General features: G+C 34.9%; 2 protein-coding genes and 1 long non-coding RNA gene across 3 annotated transcripts in view; all 3 read left to right on the forward strand.

Annotated features, from left to right (window-relative positions):
* LOC126698115 (uncharacterized) overlaps nt 1-18171 on the forward strand; it is a 79127-nt gene that overhangs the window by 31648 nt on the left and 29308 nt on the right. The gene's annotated exons all lie outside the window — the stretch shown is intronic.
* Nucleotides 511-3478, forward strand: LOC126698089 (pentatricopeptide repeat-containing protein At3g49170, chloroplastic-like). Its single transcript, XM_050395080.1, has one exon. It carries the CDS (start codon nt 568-570, stop codon nt 3139-3141), a length of 2574 nt encoding a protein of 857 aa, XP_050251037.1. The 5' UTR covers nt 511-567; the 3' UTR covers nt 3142-3478.
* Nucleotides 6474-12105, forward strand: LOC126698109 (protein phosphatase 2C 51-like). The gene is made up of 3 exons (XM_050395127.1): nt 6474-7180; nt 10819-10976; nt 11136-12105. The coding sequence occupies exons 1-2, from the start codon at nt 6494-6496 to the stop codon at nt 10882-10884; spliced, it is 753 nt and encodes a 250-aa protein (XP_050251084.1). The 5' UTR covers nt 6474-6493; the 3' UTR covers nt 10885-10976; nt 11136-12105.

Here is an 18171-nt window from a genome sequence, read left to right on the forward strand (position 1 = left end):
TTTTTCATTATATAACCTCTTGCGAATGAAGGTAAACTACTTAACCCATTAAGAGTGAAAAACTCCTAGATTACTTGGTTGCTAGTTTTGGCGAGTGGAGTCAATTGTTCATAGAAGTTTGATTAATAGTGAGGATTGTTGTACAGTATATTCTGCGATATGCAATTAATCTAAGTAAAGTTCTTCTACGAAATCAAAAGAAAAATTATTATATAATAAATAAAATAACAAAACAAACAAGAGTCTTTTGGCTAAATATTGCAAAAAAATAAATTTATTTGTGATATAGGTACTATTCAAACTTATTTGGTGAAATGAGGAAAGAAGCAAATTTTGATAATACCGTCACCGAAATTCTGACAAAGAGGAGAGAGGAGAGAGAGAAATGATGGGATGGTGGTGAGAGGAAAAAAAAAAAAAAAAAAAATTCGGTGATATGGTTGCCGAAACCGGAAGGAAAAAAAATATATATATATAATAAATAAAATAACAAAACAAACAAACCAAAACCCAAACCTATAAAATGCAACATGCCCGGCCTTTTGTATCTAGCCCGTTGGAAGAAACATGCTAGGCCTCTCTGTTTCGTCTGCCTCCAAACTACCTTTATTACCTTCTATCAAACCCTCAAATCGGTCCCGCCATAACCTTCAATTATCATCACCACAAAATCCAAACTGTGAACCCCTTAACCACCGTCTGATCCACCACCTCAATGTGGGCCACCTCCACAAAGCAATCTCCACCCTTGATCTCATGGCCCAAAAGGGTGCCCACCCAGACCTCACCACCTACTCTCTCTTCCTCAAGTCCTGTATAAGGTCCCGGAACTTCCAACTCGGCAAACTCGTTCACACTCACTACTTGACTCACTCTCAACTCCACCTCAACTCTCTCATTCTCAATTCTCTCATCAGCTTGTACTCAAAAAGTGGGGATTGGGCTAAAGCAAAATCCATTTTTGATGATATGGGGGATTTGAGAGACTTGGTTTCTTGGACTGCTATGGTTTCTTGTTTTGCAAATAATGATATGGGAACTGAAGCCATTGTCACGTTTCTTCAAATGCTTGAAAATGGGCTCTGCCCAAATGAGTATTGCTTTTCCGCAGTGATTCGGGCGTGTTCGAATGTGGAAAATGTTCCCATTGGGAAAATGATTTTTGGGTTTGTTATAAAAAGTGGATATTTTGAGTCTGATGTGTGCGTTGGGTGTGCGTTGATTGATATGTTTGTGAAGGGTAGTGGTGATGTGGATTTAGCCTATAAGGTGTTTGAGAAAATGCCTGAGAAGAATGCAGTTACTTGGACTTTGATGATAACTAGGTTTATGCAATTTGGGTTCCCAATGGAGGCTGTAAATTTGTTTTTGGATATGGTTTTGAGTGAGTATGTACCGGATCAATTTACCTTTGGTGGAGTTATTTCAGCTTGTGCAGAGCTAGAATTGTTAAATCTTGGGCAGCAATTGCATTCTTGGGTCATACGGTCTGGGTTGGCTTTAGATGTTTGTGTAGCGTGCTGTTTGGTAGACATGTATGCTAAGTGTGCAGCGGATGGATCAGTGGATGATGCAAGGAAAGTTTTTGACCTGATGGTAGATCGTAATGTCATGTCTTGGACAGCAATTATCACAGGATACGTGCAAAGTGGAGGGCGTGATAAGGAAGCTGTTGAACTTTTTTGTGAAATGATCGAGGGTCATGTTTCACCAAATCATTTCACCTTTTCTAGTGTCCTTAAGGCATGTGCAAATCTTTCTGATCCCCGTATGGGAGAGCAAGTTTACACGCATGCTGTGAAACTTGGTCTTGCATCGGTTAATTGTGTGGGAAATTCTCTTATTAGCATGTATGCAAGGTCTGGCATGATGGAAGATGCTCATAAAGCTTTTGATATGCTGTTTGAGAAGAATTTAATTTCTTACAACACGATTGTTGATGCGTATGCCAAAAATTTGAATTCTGAAAAAGCCTTTGAACTTTTTCATGAAATCGAGGATATAGGAATTGGGGCTAGTGCTTTCACATTTGCTAGCCTCTTGAGTGGAGCTGCTAGTATCGGTGCAGTTGGTAAGGGTGAGCAAATTCATGCACGGTTACTAAAATCAGGGTTTGCGTCAAATCAAAGCATCTGTAATGCTTTGATCTCTATGTATTCTAGGTGTGGAAATATAGAAGCTGCATTTCAAGTTTTTAATGATATGGGAGGTCGAAATGTTATATCTTGGACTTCAATGATTACTGGTTTTGCAAAACATGGATTCGCCTCTAAAGCTATGGAAATGTTCCACAAAATGCTTGAGGATGGTGTTAGACCAAATGAGATCACCTATATTGCTGTTTTATCAGCTTGTAGCCATGCGGGGCTGATTTCCGAGGGCTGGAAACTCTTCAACTCAATGTACAGAGAACATGGGATTGTTCCGAGAATGGAACATTACGCATGTATGGTTGATTTATTGGGCCGATCAGGATCCCTTTTAGAAGCATTTGAATTCATTAATTCAATACCTTTCAAGGCTGATGCACTAGTCTGGCGTACATTTCTTGCTGCCTGTCAGGTTCATGGCAACAAAGAACTTGGGGAACATGCTGCAAAGATGATTCTTGAGCAAGACCCATATGATCCAGCAGCATATATCTTACTATCAAACTTGTATGCTTCCTCAGGTCAATGGGACAATGTGGCAATAATTAGAAAAAATTTGAAAGAGAGAAACTTGATCAAAGAAGCTGGTTGTAGCTGGATAGAGGTGGGCAATATGGTGCACAAGTTCCACGTTGGGGATACTTCACACCCCCTAGCACAAGATATTTATTATGAACTGAACCAATTGGCTTCAAAAATAAAGGAATTGGGCTATGTACCCGATACAGATTTTGTTCTTCATGATGTAGAGGATGAACTAAAGGAGCAATATTTGTTTCAGCACAGTGAGAAAATAGCTGTGGCATTTGGTCTTATAAGCGTATCCCAACCAAAGCCTATTAGAGTATTTAAGAATCTTCGTGTTTGTGGAGACTGTCACACTGCAATCAAATTTATTTCAATGGCTAGAGGTAGAGAAATAGTGGTGAGAGACTCAAACCGGTTTCATCACTTCAAAAATGGGACATGTTCTTGCAATGATTACTGGTGATGTTGAAAAAATTTTCTTTTCTTTCTTCTTCTTCCTTTCTATTTTTTTCTTTTTTTTGTATGACTGGCAGCAGCTTGCTTTCGATTCAGATCCTACAAATGGAAAGCTTTAGAACGCACTACTGCCAGCTGCAAATAATCTTAAGTTGCCATGCACATTTGTCATTAATTCTTTCAGCTTTGATGCATCACTTGTTCTACTAGCTGTAACCTCTCTAATTCAAATTTTCAGATTTGTGTAATTTTTATCTGTATAGTTCATATTCTCAGCTCTTTGTACAACTATGAATTTGTAACATCACTTAATTTACAATAACTATATGCATTTTCTCCCTTTGCGCATATTGCCTGTTCTTTAAAATTCTCCCTCAAATTCTGAAGTCTCTGTGGCCAGGGACACTTCTGCTCGTGCGTCCCCATTAAGTTGGGTTGAAAAAAAAAATTATTGAAAAATAATTCCTTTAATTTTATATATATATATATATATTGAAAACTTATAAATAAACATAAAATATTCCGATTAATAAATAAAATATACTTGAAAATAAAAATTATTTAATTGATTAATTTTTGTATACCCACCATGTTGTCTTGTCTCGTGTAATACTCATGTCCATAACTCCATAATTTATAAAAACCCACGCAAGCCAAACTTTAGCTCACCCCCTTTTGCCAAAGCCCATTTGATCAACCCAAAACCTCAACGCATCCGATTTTTTCTAATATTGTCAAACTCATTGTCAACTCCCAGTCTACCACCCAATCAAAATTGTTAGACAACCCTTCGGGTCAGGCTGGATTGGTTATGTGGGTTGGGCTTTTAAGTTTTAAGAACTTTTTTCTTTTTCTTTTTCTTTTTTTGAGAAGAGGGCTTTTAAGAACTTGATCAACCCTAATAAAAATACTGTAAAAAAATAATACGAATGTCCATTATGAATTTGACAATAATAGGACACAATTTTCTAACTCTTTTTCTTTTAGAAAGTTATTTTTGTTCATCATAAATAATTATGTTATCAATTCTCTTATAGTTTCGGTAGTGGTAACAAGGGAGGAGAATTTGAACCCAAGATGTCTATACTAAAAACATCAAAAGTTACGTACTAATTGAGCAATAAAACTTTTGACAATCATTCTCTTTTAGGTGTATATGAAGAGATGATGTTTTATATAAGTTAACATTACTTTTACGTATTAGTGAATTTTATAACCATTTTAGGAGTAGAATTACTTATATCTATTGCAAATCTGCAACCATGGTTTTACAACTCTAACTAGACTGAGTGCATCAGCATGTCCTATCCAACCTAAAAACGAGACAATTTAAATTTGGTAAAAATAAATCGATCAAAATCAGGAACCAGAACTAAGTTTGATCATATATTTTCGGGGTAATTACATTTTACTAACTTAAACCATTTCTAAATTACACTTTTCACTCTAAACTTTCAAAATACATAATTAGCATCTCAAACTATAACCCATGTTACACTTTGCATCCCGTCGTCAATTATGCCGTTAACTTGGATCATAGTATCTTCCTTTATTCTTTGAATGTATGAATTGTAATACTTATTTTTAACATTTTTTCATTAATTTTTTTTTATGTGATACTTATATATCCTTTAAATATTTATATTATATTATTTATGACATTATAAAGGCTCAATATATGGTTGAACTTTGCTCTAATTTTAAAACTTTAGAGTTCAAACTTCTTCTTTTTTTTTTTTTCTTTTTGGTTGCTTTTTTGCATTATGTTTTTAAAATATTGGTTGTAGGTTGTTATGTAATATGATCTATCCTAGTGTGTCCACAAGTTGAGTTCAATTGAATTCCCCACCAATCGATCACTTGACTTGACTAAAGATGGTTTCAGAAACCCACAACAAATGCCAATTTTTGGTGTACAAGTTGTTGACTAGCAGGTTGTGGGAATCCCAATGTTTGGATCTATAGAAATCATCGATCTTCTTGTCCATGGTAGTGTCATGGCAAAGATTATGAGATCTCCATTGTATCTAGAGTAGATCTTGCATGATCTAGTGAATATCTCATTAAATTTGATGGAGATATAGCAAGATCTAATAAAATTTTTACCCGATCTAACAAATTACCTCAAAAGCTCAAATGGTAAAGGGCGGGGAAAAGGCGAAGCAATAGTAAGCTTCAAACAAGTATGTTAGACTATGTTTTTAAACGAGAACCCTATCACTAGACTCACAAAGATCAAGTTTCAAGCCATTACTCGTATTATATGTGTTTTTGCTAAAATTCCTCCAAATTGAGCAAGTCAAACTCAATCCTACGGCTTGAAGCATTCTTTTTAAGTTTAATAAATTTAGAGGAAGGATAAAATTCACAATTTTATTAAGTGGTAAGTTATTAATAGTGAAAAAAAAGTTAGTAATAATAGGAATATATGAAAATTAATAATAACTAACCAATTCAACAATAAGGAAATTTATTGTAAAATTGTTTTTGTTAAAGTCTAGTTTAATTTCTAACATTTTCTCAAAAAAAAAAAAACATTTTCTCAAAAATAAAAAGATAAATTATTTAAATAATTTTATTTTTTTTAAAGGTACGTACAGACTGAAACCCACACCAAAAGAAGAACACCATACTGGCACCCAATCAACTTTCATGAGTGAGTCACGTCCCCAATAGTTGACCCAATCATACCTCACGGGATATTTTCATCCATCCGAAACAATAATATACATTTTTTTCGACAGAAAACCAACCCAATAATATTTAAATTAAATAAAACGAGATTAAAAAAACATTATTCATAGAATCATAGTAAAAGAAACTCGACACGAAATATCGGCAGAGACACAAGGTACGAGGCGCAGTTCCGGCACGCGACCCCCCGGTTCACACGACACGTGTATTCTCCCACCACTTCTGAATGCGACTTGATTTGATTTTCCAAAAAGTTGAAAAAAAAAAAAATCCCACTTCACTGTCAGAGAACGAAGATTCCAATGACTCATCAACAAAGCAGAATCGGTACTCGATACACGAGACGCCACGTAATGACTTGTCTAGAGACACATCACAACCCTTTTTTTTTTTACGTGGGACCCAGTACCACGATAGTCTTTTCCGGGACCGAATCACTAACCTCAAAATCTATGTTACACGCGTCCACCAACCCAATCTCAGTCACCCACGTATCTCTTTGAAAAATCCAAGCCACTGGTCCATCAAAAGATTTCAAAGCCCATCTGTTTCAAATCCAACGGGGTTGTGAAAATTCAACGGCTTAGATTTCATGCTTTTTTATATATAACACACAGATTAGCTAGTTACTACCTTTGAATTCCAATTTACGCTATAAAAAAAAAATGAGGTTGATAGAGGCTTCGAAGCTTCACGTTGATGGGCCAGTGGGAATGAATCTCGGGAGAATGACGTCGGATTCCGGGGCCATGAGTCAGATCACGGTGACGAGGAGAAGAATCAAAGTCCGGCGGCTGAAGTACACGTGTCGAACGAAGAAAACATCATCATCGGAGGAGGAGGATGTTGGTGATTCGGTGAAGGTGTCATTGTCTGCGTCTTCTTCGGAGAAAGAAGAGGTGGTATTGTTGTACGGTTCGGTTTCTGTTATAGGGAGGAGGAAAGAGATGGAAGATGCGGTGAGAGCTGAACTAGGAGTTATGAACAAAAAAGGTAGCGGTGGAGGTGGTGTTGGAGGAAAGTACGATTTTTTCGGAGTGTACGATGGGCATGGAGGTTGCCACGTGGCGAGGGCTTGTAGTGAAGGGCTGCATGGGATTTTGGTGGAGGAGGGAGGTGAGAGTAGTAGTGAAGAGTTAGAAGGGTTATCGGAGTATTGGGAGAGAGTGATGGAAGGTTGTTTTGGTAAAATGGATGGGGAGGTGGTAGGTGGTGGTGTGGGGAGGACAGTGGGGTCCACGGCGGTTGTGGCTGTGGTGGGAGGGGAGGAGCTTGTGGTTTCTAACTGTGGGGATTGTAGGGCTGTCTTTTTTAGTGGTGGTGTGGCTTTGGCCTTGTATCGTGATCATAAGGTACGGTTCTTTTTTGAATATTTGATTCTCAATGTCATTGCCTTGTCTTGTCGCCAAAGCGTGTTAGTTTTTCCTAGTTTGCTTGATTTGATTTTTTAAAAACGCGAGTAAAAGGTTCGGTTTCTGGCTTGATATATACATATATGATATCTGTATGAATATATGATATTAAAACGTTGTTCAAAACAGCGCCTTTATTAGACTTCAAGCGAGAGAGAGCCAGGAATCGCTTTTGTCAGTGCTGCAAATAGCTTTTCAATTTCTAGTATCATAGGGTCTATTTGGATAGAACTTATTTTGTTGAAACCGAAAACTTAAAACTGAAAACACTGTAGCAAAATAATTTTTAAATGTGTGAATAGTATTGTGGGACCCATTTTTAATGAAAAATTGATAAAAAATGGAGTTTGTGGGATCCGTAAACAGTGCACAAGTACACTGTTCACAGAGGACCGGGTCAACAATGGCTGCTGGGGAGAATAAAAAAAAAAAAAAAAAAAAAAAAACGCAGAAAACGTGAAACGTAGATGCACAACGCTCTATACAAACACACACATAGGGTCCGTTTGGATACAGCTGAAAACTGAAAACTGAAACTGAAAACTGAAAAACACTGTAGCGAAATAATTTTTAAATGTGTGAATAGTATCGTGGGACCCATTTTTAATGAAAAAGTTGCTGAAAAGTGAAATTTGTGGGTCCGTGAACAATACACGATGTGCTGTGATTGGTCCAAAAAAATTTGAAAAGTCAAAGTTTGCGGCTACTGTTCATTGAACAGTGCATGAACAGTAGCCGCAACACCCAAAACGCTCCAAAACGCGTGAAAAAAAAAAAAAAAAAAAAAAAAAAAAGACAAAACGCAAACGCAGGGAACTTTCAGCCGAATCCAAACGCACTCATAGTCCATAGATCGTAGATTCTGGGTGCGTATAAAAGACTCAGAATCAGAAGGTTCTATCGGGTATATACTAACTTATAAGCGGGAATGGCCAAATTGCACTTGCACGGCAATAGGTTTTTTTTTTTTTTTTTTTTTTTTGAGAAACCTTGCACAGCAATAATTGACTGTTCTAATCTATATATATATATAAAACCGAAACTTTTGAAGCTCCTACAGTTTTCCACGTCAGCACAGTATTAAAAAAATAATAAAAGAAAAGAAAAAGAAAAAATCCAAAACCAAAACAAAAAAATAAAAATAAAACCAAAATCACAGTATTAAAAATACCCTTTACCATTCCCTTTCACGATGGATTTCACGATGCTCTGCTTTTCCAAATCCTCTGCCTTTTCCACCATCGACCATCGATCATCTACCTTTTCCAGACCATCGATCTCCTTCATCAGACCACCGAAGACGGGATCGCAACGTCCTTTCCCATTCCCTTTCACGATGCTCTGGCTTTCCCAATCCTCTACCTTTCCCATCGCATCCGATATCTCCTTCCTCAGACCAGCGATTTGCTTAAGACCATCAATCTCCTTCATCAGACCACCGACGACGGCATCGCATCCACCATACCCACCATCGCATCCAATATCTCCTTCCTCAGACCACCGATTTGCCTAACACCATCGATCTCACCCATATCCACTTCACTAGGTTTCACCACGTCGAAACCTTTACTGGTAAGGTTTTTTGATTTGTCTTAAAATTTTATCGTTTAAATAGGATTTAGGCTTAGGGATTTCGATCGAATTGATTTTGATTTAGGCTTAGGTTTGGGTATGTAATTTTTGGAATGTGAAATTCTTCAAAATAAATCATGTTTAAGGTTTCAGATATGCTCTATGGCATCGCATCCACCATACCCACCATCGCATCCGATATCTCCTTCCTCAGACCACCGATTTGCCTAACACCATCGATCTCACCCATATCCACTTCACTAGGTTTCACCACGTCGAAACCTTTACTGGTAAGGTTTTTTGATTTGTCTTAAAATTTTATCGTTTAAATAGGATTTAGGCTTAGGGATTTCGATCGAATTGATTTTGATTTAGGCTTAGGTTTGGGTATGTAATTTTTGGAATGTGAAATTCTTTAAAATAAATCATGTTTAAGGTTTCAGATATGCTCTTGATTTTTTATTTTTTATTTGTTCTTCACTATGTTGTTTGGTTAATCATCTTATGGGTTCTGAAAACAACTCTGCTGGAGATAGTTCTACTTACATTGTTTAAATTTGAGACAAAATTAAGAGAGAGACAGGGTCTCTAAGGTTCATAGAGAAATTTGAGGGTCACCCCTACGAAAGCCGCCACCTATTATCATTACACCATTCTGTCAATGTCATATTCCTAAAACCACTACCAGTAATTTAGATAAATAAATAATTGTGCGTTATATAGGTTTTGGTTGGCTTAGTTTTGATATAGGTATCTTTTCTCCTTATTCTTTAAATAGCTTTCTTTTTGTCTACATGAATATTAGATGGGTATAGAGTCTCTAGAAAACCACCCCATTCTCCCTCTCTCAAATTTTGCCTTTTGCTATATGCATGCAAATTGTTTGATAAAATAGCTTCATATTTTTTCCGTTTTAACTTCAACAGACTTTAATATAACTATATGAAAGGTTTGTTGCAGACTGGTCCTTTTAGTTGGTATGTTCTATGAAGTTGAGGTGGATCTATGAAAAGGGTTTTAGGTAAAATCAAAGGTTTGTTGGAGTCCTGTCAGTTTAAATTATTTTGGTTGTTTTAGTTGCACACCTCTAATTAATGGCATTTATCTATAAGGAACTGTAAACTTTTATTGATCTATCAAAAATAAAATTAGAGCAGCTTCATACTCCGTGAGATCCAAATAATGTTTTATGTTGTCTTTTGGCATTGAAGCTATTGAATCTTTCATTATTAGCAATGAAGGTAAGTTAATTAATTAATGGTTAAACATCTTGACAGCTCTGTTGTAGTTGACCAAAGTGAAAAGTTGAATCAATACTACTTACAGCTCTTTTGTCCCAATTCCTTATTAGTTTTTCCAATCTTAGTTTGATATCTAGCCTTTTAAATTCTAATGTCATCATCTTATTCCTCTCATTGCAAATTGAACCAAATTCAATGGAAGTCCCCCACTTGGGTTTTGCCCTGTTTATGGGTTGAAAATATATATCTGGGTTTTTTGTAATCTTGGGATCTAACTTTGGTTTGGGATATATTATATATATGAAATTAATGGGCAGCAATGCAGTGTATTGGTGTGTAAAATTGCTGTGCCCAATGCATTGGACAATATGGAGATGCTGTAAATGGCACATTTGAGGTTGATGACCCCCCCCCCCCCCCTACTGTTTTCCCAATTATGCTTTTTTATCATTGTGATGAAAAAGTTGCTGTATATATGTGTACAATAGCAAATATATGATTGCTGTTTTAAATCTGTCACTCTCTCTCTCTCTCTGACTAAATCCATTTTAGTACGAATAGCATTAGATATTCTTGAATCGTTTTAACTTTTATTTAGTTTTACTAATTGGTTTATATTTGAATTGCTTTTAGTTTGAGTATTGTTGGTTTCAAAAGTCGATTTGGATTATAATAGTCTAATCACACCTTAGAATTTGTTCAATTAATTGGGTTTGTTTCCATCTCATTAATTTTTTAATATAATTTCTTATTATGATTTTGTAGCCGATAAAGGTAATCGTAAATGTGCACACAGAGATGGATGGAGAGAGATTAAGAGAGGAATTCTAGGACTGTCAAACTACTACCATGTCAAATCATCACCCACCTTCAACCCTGCCTCTTGACACCTTCATATACTGCAAGAACCACTACCAGTACAGGTATTTTTAACAACAAAAATTGTGTTAAATATTATTTGGGTTTTGTTATTTGTTAGTTTTTTTTTTTTTTTTTTTTTTTTAAAGATTTAATTTTGTGAAAAATAATTATTAATATAACTCATATTTGTAGTCTAATTATTGTGTTGATGGTTTAATTAGGCCGACAACTGTTCACAACTGCTTATGCTTCACTGTCATCATTCTTTTGAACCCTTGGAAGGGTGAGCTTCAGTAATTTGAAATAAAATGATTTAGAAAGAAAATAAAGTTTTTCACTTACCAAAAAAAAGGAAAGAAGATAAGGTTTTAGTCAATAGGCTTTCTATGTTGCTCCTATGGTCATAAGGCTAATCTTCATTTTCCAATATTCAAACTAACATTATTGCTGCTGTGTGCTGCTATACTAAGGCCTGGTGCTGCTGTTTGTGAAATTTTTTTGTTGTTGTTGTACATGCTAATATGCATTATGCTTCTATTGTACTTAGTGTTAGCTGTATTGTGATAATTGGTAATTGTTGGCATTCTAGGAATTGATGCAAAGTCCAGGATGTTTTGGTAGTTATTGGCAGATTCTTAAAAAAGCACTTAGTGAGAAATATTAACATAGGCTGTGTTTGTTTGCTTCACGTTAATAGAAGGTTGCAAGGAAATTCAAATGTTAATAAAAAGTTGGCCTCTTAAAAGTGTGCCACCTCAGCTTTAGAGTCTTCACAATTTTACACCTCAACAATATTTTTAATTTTTATTTTTAGCACGGTATTTTAGTTAAATATTTTACTTAGTTTGAACTTAGAACTACTTTGAACCCGATAATGCACTCCCCCTCTCTCTATCTCTGTAACCTCAATAGGCTATGGTTGCTACCGTGATTTCAAATATCTCTAATAGCAACCTCTGAGGACAACCATCCAAAGGCAAGATGGAATGTGGGGTACCGCTGCAAGTGTTGCCTTGAAAAGAAAAGACTGCAGTTGATTCAAATGCTCCAGCTACTGCTTGCAGTGCACACAAGACTGAGACAAGGTTGATGAATAACTTTATATGTAATAACATTATAACCTTATTTCACAAAGTTCAAGGTCCTTAATGTTTTTCTTTTAATATGTTTTTTATTTATTTATTTAAATGGATGTAGTTTATTTAAAGATATGTAAAGCATTCTTGTGTTTGCATGTTGTGCTCCCTTTCTACTGTTTATTAATTGCACCATATATGACTTTTCAAATGATACTCCTAAATGTGATTTTTAAAGCGCATTGATGATGACAAGAACAAAGAATAAACAACTAAGATTATCAAGATTTTGCAAACAGACTGAATAATAGAAGGGATTATGTTAAAAAAAATGATAGAGACCTTAAATTTCATGAAAGAAAGGATGCAATTGAAGGTAGATGTAGGATGCCTATCAGTAGTTTGAGGTTGTTAACTAAAGGTACAAATAAGTAATACAAAGTTAGATGTTGTTTTTAACTTTGTACTTAGGTAGAAAATCTTAAAGGAACCAAATACAACTAAATGACTATAATCTCAACTATAGATCGGAATTTTACACTATCAAGAAACTTTTTGACTCTTTTGAAGAAACTAACAAAGCAATTCAACTTGATAAAATGACAGAAGTAAGTATTCTTTAATTTAGAAAAATTACAAATATGATATTTAAGATGTATATGTTGTAATACATTCCTCAACCTGTTCTATTGCCAGGTTTACATCAGTGATACTTCAAATGAATGTAGCAACAACTTATCAATTGAAGAAGATGGTGATTGTACCAAATGTCAAAAACTTGATGTTCAAACCAATGTGCAACTCACCCAACATCTGTACTCAAGGAAAACAAAAGGGCATATTTAGGGACTACTACAAAGCAACAAAGGAAGAAGATACAAAAAACATTTTAAAGTTGTCTTTCAATCTCTAAAATTTTCTATGCACAATTTGGTTTTAATGAATTTGTGATTTTGATACTAAAGACGTATTAGAACAAACAAATTTTTTTTGCTTTTATGCACAATTTGGTTTTAAATTGAAATAAAGAGGAATTAAACTCTTATATTTAGTTATTTGATACCCAGATTTGTTTTTATTTTTTATGAATGACGAAGTTTGTGATTTTTTAGGGATATTTCTGGGTTTTGCATGTTGGATTATATTCTCAAAATTTTAATTAAGCTTCTATTTAGGTGTTGAGGAGAGAAAAACAGTGAAGCACAAGTAAATGGAAGCTCAATCAGTTGTGAATGGGTCTTTTTAGATACATTGGTAAATTGTGAGTTTTGCTTTGTTTTCTAGAGAATTGATGCTGAATTCCAATAGCTAATGTCACATCATTTGGAAAAAATTGGTAGCTTTCCCGTGCATCGCACGGGTTAGCGACTAGTAATACAATATTGTGATTAGTGACCAAATTCTCAGTTCAGCAAGCCTATAACATTAACAAATAATTAATAATAAGGAATAAATTTTTAAAAACTTTTAATATATATATACACAATAGAATTTCAATTTTTGACGCTTATGATTATTAATATTTTATTATCAGACACAAATTTTTGAAACCCATTTTAAAAACTTAAGTTTAATTATTAGGAAGCATTTTTATACATAACCCAATTTATTGCTTTCATCCACTACGGTTTTATTTCAAGTTTTCATCTTGTAAATACCTATGGATATGTTGTTGTTGTTGGTGGTAATTTTAACCAGTCATTCTTTATCAAGAGAACTAGGTTAATTTGAATATCACACTCCATTGTTGCAATTAAAAAAATTAATAACACTACATTATTGAAAATTAGACAGTTGAAAAAAAGAAGCAAAAACAAAAAATCCCAGCTCCAATTTATAGAAGAAAAAACCAAATCATTTTGGAGCTATTTTCCTTCAACTTAGTGTAAATTGAAGTGACTACCCATGTCTAGTTTTAATCACGAGACTTGTTTAAATAATTCATAAAAATAGTGTTATAAATCCTCGCGTAATAAGTTGGAAAAGGAAGTTTTAAACTAATTTAAAAATAAACTGTCTTTTATAAAATATGAATATATTGCAAGTTAGTGACTTAATTTAAAAATAAAGTTTTTTGTGACTTTACCGGTGACAAATAGTTTAACGCCATGTTGTAAAATTAGTAATTTAAGACACTCCAACTATTTGAGTCCACGTTGTAAGGGTCATGATAATGAGCTAATGGATCATTTGATGTTTCGAGTAAATTACAATATGTGATTGATAATCAACTTCTTCTGTTAGGCACAATCTCTTTCACTAGGGAGCACATGTCTTAAATATGCTTTTTCTTACTCTAGAAGAACTATGTCTGTGGGTGCTTGAACTGAAAACATTTGTCAAGTAGTATAAATCCCTTATGAATTCCAGGATACTCCTCGTGTCTCTTACCCACCGGTCATTGGGGCAACTCTCGTCCACCGTGATTGCTAGACAATCTTCAAGAAGTTCGTGAACCTCAAATTTCTGATTCTTTGTTATAGTAATTTATTGAGGTATCAAATAAGAATACCAGAAGTGGTGTTTAAATTTTTCATAAGGCTAGTTTCCAGGCTTTATTCGCTGCTCAATAATGGCTTACTCCCTTCTTTCACACGAATAATAGATCTAACTATAAATTCAATTAGTAAGATTCACTTTTAATTTTATGCAAAAGAAAAGAGTACATTGTTATTATACTTCCAGAGAATTATATAATTGCATGTTGAATTATGTGACTAGTAGTAGCAGGGCATGTATTCTCCATGTATTCTAAGAATTTCTTTTTTAATCATTAATTTTTTGCCTTATCTGCTTATCATTGAACGTGGTTTATGGTGAGAGGTTTGCATATTGTAGATCACATTTATATTTTCAGATTTACCATACAAATCCATTGCTGAGATCCTTTGATTATAAGAATTCAACTTTATGACAATATCTAAATCACGCTTGGTACATATTTTGTGTTAATAGCCTGACAGACCAGATAAGTTGAAGAGAATTGAAGCCGCTGGTGGAAAAGTCATAAACTGGAATGGACATCGTGTTCTTGGAGTTCTTACCACGTCGAGATCAATAGGTATGTAGTAACCTTCTATGTACTTTTTATGCCACTAATGTTCTTCATAGAATAATAAAGGTTTAATGTGCTCGTGACTACTCAAATGCCAGTGGCATTCTTCACTCATAAACAGCAACAAAAAATGCTAGTGGCATATAGAAAATTAAATGGTGATGGTAGCTATTAAGCTTTAAGCACAAGTGGCCATTAGAGTTGAGAATGACCCATCACCAATCAGTCAATTTACCATTAGATTTGCAAGGACATCACTATCGATTATTAAAGCAGCCCTAGGAAAAGCAAGCATCTTAACATGAGGAGAACCACGTTCAATACCAACCTTCCCCACTTATAACTATTAAATTATCAAAGGTTTCAAATCATGGCTTGTTGATCTTGCAGCAACTAGATTCCACTAGCACTTTTTTTTTATTTTTTTATTTGGGAATAGATTCCACTAGCACTTGATTGTAGATCTTGTTTTGATAGACACTTGTAAAGTTAGAAAGTACAGAACCTCTTAGATCTTACAGGAGTAACTCACAAGTCTTCTAAGAGTCTTCAAAACGTAGCTAGGGTTTTCTTTTTATACTTAGAAGTGTTAACTAAAATCCTAAACGTTTTAATGGGCTTGGGCCTGTTTTAAAATTCTGCAGAAATTCTTTTTTTTACAATATTCGATCAGTCAAGCTTCACAGAAGTTCTTGACTTGAACCACTTTAAGCAATGTCTAACACCTATCCTAGACATGTTTTTATTCTCGGTTTGACAACAAGTACAAATTAAGACTCTAAACATTTAATCCCAAATCTTTAGAACCTAACAGAAGCTGCAACCCAATAGTAAAAATTATACAAGTTGGGCTTGTGTGATGATGTGTTGGGGGAGGAGAGATGGAGAAAGACTAACAAAAGGTCAACATAGTTGAATAAATTTGAATGAATCAAGGAGACTTGGGGGGGGGGGGGGGAGAGGGAATTAGTTTCATTTGAAGGGTCCAAATTTGACTTAGGGCCTATTTTTTACCAACTAATTTCTTTTTTGAACATTTTGGGGGTGGGGCATGGCCCCCCCACAGGATAAGGTGGCTCTACCCCTGCCTCCCTCTCACATGAAATAGTTTCCATGTATCTTTTTTCCCTCTACAGAGTTAATGATTTTATATTGCAATATGGTTAAACTTGTTGCACACAAGTTATTTTACGTAGTTTTACCCCTTTCAAAAAACATTACTAAATATTGTGTAAAGTTATAATTTACAACTATGTTTTATGTTGGCTTTAATTCCGTGTCAAATTTGATTGTAATTCTATTCAATCATTTCCCTGTATTTTTGTGGGATTTAATGTATTTCCCTGTATTTTTGTGGGATTTAATATAAGGGCTGTGTGTGATAGTGTGGTGAAGAATTTGTGAAGATGTGGATTTCACGACTTGCTTGCAATTGTTGACCTGTGAAACATGCCCTGTGAGAAGCACATGCTGGAATTTGAAGAGTCCTTGATAGGCTAAATTTCTCGAGTCATTTGCGACTCAAGCCAAGTCGCTAGTGACTCGCAAATCTCTCTGCCTGATTACTTTTTGAGTGTGCCTTTTCCCATTATTTACTAACACTATATAAACTCTCATTATCCACGAAATGTAAGAAGAAGAATAAGTATTCACAAGAAACTTTTGAGAGAGAAAACCCTAACCAAATACTTAAGAGTTGAAGATTGTTTACCCACAATCCTCTATATCATTTCTCTAAAGTTTTCATTTACTCTTACCTCTCTATCTACACATTCTTGAAAAGTTCTTAGCCCAAACACTTACCTCATGTATTCTTAGTGTTGAAAGAAGTATTGATGCCTATAGGAAGTATTGGAAGAAGCCATTGAGTGGCGAATGCAATCAGTGGAATTGCGGGATCTAGATAACTAGTGAAGACATGACTCTAAGAAGTCCGTTGGTACAGGAGCTTGGAGGGTTCAAGTACATTGGGTAGATTAGGCTAGGAAGATCTTTTTGATATTCGTATACTCCAATTTATTCACTAGTGGATTAATTTTGACTTGGAAGGCCACGAAGAGGTTTTCTGCCGAGTACTTCGGTTTCCTCTTTGATAACACGTCTCGATGTTATCTTGTGTTTGCATCTCTCTTCCCTATTCTTTAAGCTTTACATTTATTTTTTATTGTACTTTCTTATGGCTTAGAGTAGTGTTCCAGTTTATTGCGCTTCATTTACTCTTATTTCGCATTTAAATAAGTTAGAGTAAAAACAATTAAGCCGTTTTTTAAAAATTAGGGGTCTATACAAGTATTAGTGTTTTCACACTAATTGAGCTTTCAATTGGAATCAAAGCGGGGACACTTTTTGGATTTCATTATCCTTGTATAATTCTAGACCCCTCATTGCTATGGATATGGCAATGGAAATAGCTAACATCAATTATGGTTCATGTGTGTGTGATAATGACTCGATGAGCATCTTTGGAGATTGTCCTAGTAATGAGCTCATAAATTTATTAAAATCAAAGAAACATGCTAGAATCTTCTCACACATGCTAAAATGTTAGAGATTGGGAATCACATGCTTCATAAGAGTTTGTGTGAGTCAAATTCCTTAATTGAAAAATATAAGAGAAGGAATAGACACTTGTGTGATAAGCTTGATAGTTTGAAAAGAAAACTTCACTCATCTGATCACAATAAAAAGGAAGATGAATCGTGTTTTGAAAATCAAGAATGCTTATCTCATGCTTGCCTTTTTGTATATACTGCATTGAAAGTGTTTAAATCATGTTTGTGGTATCTTAACAGTGGATGCTCAAGGCATATGACAGGTGATAAATTTCTCTTCAAGAGTCTTAAAGAAAAGCAAGATGGATATGTCACGTTTGGAGATGGTAGTCATTCTCAAGTTCTTGGAAAAGGAACGATTGAAATTCCAAGGCTACCATTGTTGACCGATGTGTTGTACATCAAGGGACTTAAGGCAAACTTGTTGAGCATCACTCAAATTTGTGATGAAGATTTTCTGGTTCAGTTCTCAAAGAAAGGGTGTGTTATCCTTAGTGAAGATGGTGTTCAAGTGTTGAAGGGACTTAGAACTACCGACAATTATTATGGCGTGGTTCCCAAATCAAATGTGTCG

This window comes from Quercus robur, chromosome 9, assembly GCF_932294415.1.
Source record: "Quercus robur chromosome 9, dhQueRobu3.1, whole genome shotgun sequence".
Lineage (NCBI taxonomy): Eukaryota > Viridiplantae > Streptophyta > Magnoliopsida > Fagales > Fagaceae > Quercus > Quercus robur.

Coding starts and splice junctions, on each gene's coding strand:
- LOC126698109 (XM_050395127.1), top strand. CDS start 6,494: ATGAGGTTGATAGAGGCTTCGAAGCTTCACGTTGATGGGCCAGTGGGA. Junction 7,181..10,818: donor CCTTGTATCGTGATCATAAG/GTACGGTTCTTT, acceptor ATGATTTTGTAG/CCGATAAAGGTAATCGTAAA.
- LOC126698089 (XM_050395080.1), top strand. CDS start 568: ATGCTAGGCCTCTCTGTTTCGTCTGCCTCCAAACTACCTTTATTACCT.